The 4,750-nt window shown below is 35.7% G+C and overlaps 1 protein-coding gene across 2 annotated transcripts; it reads right to left on the bottom strand.

The window, feature by feature from the left end:
* Positions 1-545: 545 nt before the first annotated feature.
* LOC115955535 (ubiquitin-conjugating enzyme E2-17 kDa) lies at positions 546-4,278 on the bottom strand. Of its 2 annotated transcripts, none has more exons than XM_031073678.1 (5): positions 4,164-4,278; positions 3,487-3,593; positions 2,670-2,797; positions 1,186-1,290; positions 546-925 (listed from the first exon to the last, which is right to left on the bottom strand). In XM_031073678.1, the coding sequence occupies exons 2-5, from the start codon at positions 3,554-3,556 to the stop codon at positions 782-784; spliced, it is 447 nt and encodes a 148-aa protein (XP_030929538.1). In that variant the 5' UTR covers positions 3,557-3,593; positions 4,164-4,278; the 3' UTR covers positions 546-781. The 2 variants fall into 2 exon arrangements, with proteins under 2 accessions (XP_030929538.1, XP_030929539.1); XM_031073679.1 differs by having other exon boundaries at positions 574-925; positions 3,487-3,588; positions 4,164-4,262.
* Positions 4,279-4,750: the final 472 nt, after the last annotated feature.

The raw sequence follows: 4,750 nt of genomic DNA on the forward strand, positions 1-4,750 counted from the left end.
CGCTGTGAATCACTTGCAGAAACTAAACACAGATGGCTGCTCCGAATATAAAGAAAAAAATATCTCATGTATTAGACAAATATAGCACTCCTCTCATATGGGAGTGAACCCCACAAGCGTAAGACTCATCCCCATGTAAGAGGGACCTTCCATATGTTCAATACACCAAATTCCTTCTTCAAACATACAGAGACTAAAAAACAAGAAGAATTACACCAACACTGCTACGAATTAACTGGCTTAAGACATGGCAAACCTTTAAGACAAATATGATAATCAACCACGTTTAAATCTATGACACCACAATTGTTAGCACCAATATCTCATTGCTTACATATCATCCCAAGAAGCAAACAGCAATTCACTTTTTTTGGGGGGAGAAGTTGGGTGATCTGAGTTCTCTTCCTATTCAGAATATGTCAGTGGGACAGAAGCTCTCTAGGCCATCTTTCCTCGTTCAAATTCAACAATGCCAATAGGCCAGAATAAAGATGCCAGTAAATGTTAAGATTTAAAACAACAGAACCACTAAAATGCCAACCATGAATGATGAATGCAAAACAAAAAACACTATTTTGCCACCAAGTTCCAAATAACTACTCAACCTGTTAACGTAAGATGTTGCAGTTTTAAGATACCCATTTATAAAATTTCCCAAAGACACGAGGTGTCAAGACCGACCAAACAAGTTCTTTAATCTTCAGAACATCTTACATATTTGTTTATTTACTAATAGGATAGCTTTTAAGCATGAAATATTCCCTCATGCAGAACAAGAGCCTTAGCCCATGGCATACTTCTGGGTCCAAGATCGGGCAGTAGTCTCGTACTTTGCTCTGTCCGTCTTATACATGTGAGCAATCTCAGGCACCAAAGGATCATCAGGATTTGGATCTGTCAGCAGTGAGCATATTGACAGGAGGACCTGCAAGAAACAATTGTTAAAGTTTCAGCACATTACAAAATCAACCATAAAACTAAATATCATCAAGCACAAAAATAAAACCTATATAATTGAGCTTCTTTCATAGAATGCAAAATTTAACAAAGACTATGCATACTGTTGCCAACTCCAAGCCTTGGGATGGCAGCCAGAAATATACAGATAGTGCAAATACCTAAAATATTGTATCACATGTAACAATCAGTAAGAAATATGGATGCCCATGAATCAAAGAACATTACCTTGGATATGGTAAGGGCAGGGCTCCACTGCTCTTTGAGGATGTCAAGACAGATACTGCCATTGCTGTTAATGTTAGGGTGGAAAACCTTTGTCCGGAAGGAAACCTGTCCAGCGCACAAATATGCAGAGATCATGTATGTAAATAAGCACCATCAGCTATAATAACACAATTTAACCATGAAAGACTCATGAAAAGGGGATCTCTGGTTCAAATCTACCTCTTCCCCTCATCACCTGATTTTCTCAGCGCATATTATACACTAGAGTTGGGGGGGAAAAGTATCTTCCCTGCTCTAATCCTAAGTATCCTACAAACAATTACTGCAATCAATATGCATGGTAGCATCCTGGAGTAAAGAGGACCAAGTGTGACCTCCCAGCCGTATCTGCTTGAGCACATAAAAGACCCTCTAATGGGCTCTCTTAAGAAACACCACATTGTTACCTCCCAACACAAATAGTTGTACACCATGGCAGCAGAAGCAGATTCAGAGGCTGTATCCATCATGTGCAAGCACACATGCATGTATGTAAATTGACGAGTAACTAGCTCCAGGGGGAGGGTGAGAACAAGGAGTACGCATATAAAACATTAATTCCCCCCACCACCCCCCCCCCCAAAAAAAAAAAAAAAAACTCATTACCCATCAAATTTGAAATCATAATGACCATAAAGAAACTAAGATGAATTTCCTGTGCTCGTAAATCAATGAGTGAATGGCTCCAAAGGGAGGGCAGGCTGAGGAGTATGCACATGCAAGCACAGCTCAAGAAAAGCTCACACATTACCCATCACATTTGAAATCATAACATTAAAGTAACTAAGATGAATTTTTTGTAAGTAGAATTTCATTAAATAAAATGCTAGTAGGACGCCACCCAAAGTAACCATGATGAATGTTTTGGTCAATTCAACAATTTTTTTTTTTTCTCTAAACAAGTTGATGGAATAACTTCCAAACTTTTAATACTTAATGAATTTGCTAACATTTCATATGCTAACTGCTTGAAGCTAGAGTAAGATGGGAGGCTTTGCAATTCATAGATAGGTATTTGGATGCATGCATTTCAATCCCAAATCCAATAGGTGCAGTTTTTAAGTTAACATAAGAGAGACAAGTATGTAGATGACAGCCAATAACCAGTGTTCACAATCAAACATACAATTGTGAGGCAAATTCATCCTCAACCTGCCAAATTAGTGCCAGAAGTTTTATGTCCAACATTTAACAACACCCAACACCCCCCCCCCCAAAAAAAAAACAAAAAAACTCTTCCAAAAATTAATAAGACAAGAGGAATCCTTCAATTAGGTAAATACTGAAACCAAAGGAACTTTTCATTGACAAAGGACAACAGATACACAATTCAAATATTTCAAGTAGTGAAAACAATCATGTTATGTGAGAAGAGATGCACCATGCAGACAGAGATACACATGAGGAATTAAACAAGCTAATGGAGACACGTGAGTCGTTTTTACCTTGGGTGGCTTGAATGGGTAATCCGGTGGGAAGTGAATGGATACAAGGAAAACACCCCCAGCAAATGGACTGTCTGCAGGACCCATAATTGTTGCTTGCCAGTGGAACATGTCATCAGCCACAGGGCCTGCAAAAATGGAAAACTACTGAATTAAAAACTGTAACAGTAACAACTAACAACAATAAAAACACCCAAAAAAATAAAAGCATCAAACCAAAAACCAACCATCTAACCAGCACCAATACAAGGTAATAGCCTAGATTATGATTAAGTTAACCACTTACCCAAAAAAAAAAAGCCATGTGAAACACAATAACACATTATGTTGATCATCTTACTCATACACACATATGCTGGATGCCAAAACACCCACTAATAAACACAACCAAGCCTCATACATGTTTATGATTCTTAAAAAACAATAAGAATTATACTTGCAAAACTCATGAATCCTCAAAGAATAATAATTAAAAGCCTCAATACAATCAAACCCAAATCAGCAACAAAGTACTGAGTTCAAAAGAATTTGGATAAAAATCAGATAGCAATGAAACTAACCAACACTGAACAAAATTATAAATGGGTACAGTTTAGGGGCTCATGGGCAGAGCTAAAGTAAAGACACATTGCGAAATTATGGGTGTAGAAACTAGGCAAACGGCTAAATATGTGACTTGGTTTTCTCTCGTCCCTCGTCTCTCTCTCTCTCTCTCTTTTTCCACTGAAGTTGTGCAAAGCAATAAAGTTCATAGTTATAAAGCTGTAGATACAATGAAACCCATATAGGCAACTTTTAAGAACGAGAAAAAACGAACCAGCGCTGCATGAAGCAGGAGGGTCTTTCTGGAGGTCCTTCAATTCCTTGTTGATCCTTTTCGAAGCCATCACAAATTTCCCTTGTGTCTCACAATCTTCACCTAAACTAAAACCAAATTCAAATATATATTAATTATAAAAACCCAAAAAAAAACCAAAATCACAGCCCACAAAAAATCATTGAGACCCAGACAGTGACAACAAATCCTCGCAGCTAAATGATATTAAATATATATAAATAACGAAATTAGGTTTTTAATAATTATTGTTGTTGTCAAAATTACGAACAAACAAACAGGGTCTGAAATAAATAATAAATATATATATATATATATATATAAAAATGAAATCGCAGGCCAACCATGATGATTGATGAGGATCTATTAAGACAACAAACGTAAACAATATTATTATAATTATAATCATAAAATAAATAAATTAGATATTTAATCTAAAACACGCAACAATCTTCTTCGTTCTTGGAATGCGCAAGCGAAAAAAAAAAATTAAAAGATTAAAAAAAAAAACCCTAAAAGTTTTGGGGGAAAAAAAGAATCGGAAACCCTAATATTTTTGGGGGAAAAAGAAAACATTTGAAATAAAAAGAAAGGAAATATATGGAGAATCGGCGATCGAAACAATGAAAAATCGGAGAGAGAGAGAGAGAGAGAGAAACCTGTGGCTGTGTGCGAGTTTTAGGGTCTGCAAAGCTATAGAGAGAGAGAGAGTCGAAAAGAAATAGAGAGAGAGATAACGTTAAATAATAATAAAAAGGAGGAGAGGAGAAGGAGTTTATAAGTGTGTGAAGCAAGGAAGGAAGGGAAAGAAGGGAAAGCGTTTTTTTATTTTTATTTTTCCTTTGTGGCGCTCAGCTCAATCCGCTGCCACGTATTCTTTCTTTCCTTCTGCCACTTCCCCTTTCTCTCTCTCTCTCTCTCTCTCTCTTTTTGCTTTTGTTTTATATTCTAAATGCTTCTTTAATTCTTTTTTTTTTCTTTTTTCTTTTTATAGTTTGATTTTTATCCTCATATTAAAAGAAGCTAGGATTTTTTTTAATATAAAAAGTTATGATTTAGCCATTAAAAAAACTTTCAAAACATACTAATTTGATCCTCCTCCAAATATCAAAATACTCTCCTCTTTATTGGTGCTTTTTTTAATATTTTTTTAGAAAAATGTTATATCCACAATATTTTTATAACAAATTCTAAGTGATAAGTTGTTACGAGTTTATAATTTGAATCTATCACTAAAATTGCTTCC

Source organism: Quercus lobata, chromosome 8 (genome assembly GCF_001633185.2).
Source record: "Quercus lobata isolate SW786 chromosome 8, ValleyOak3.0 Primary Assembly, whole genome shotgun sequence".
NCBI classification, from domain to species: domain Eukaryota; kingdom Viridiplantae; phylum Streptophyta; class Magnoliopsida; order Fagales; family Fagaceae; genus Quercus; species Quercus lobata.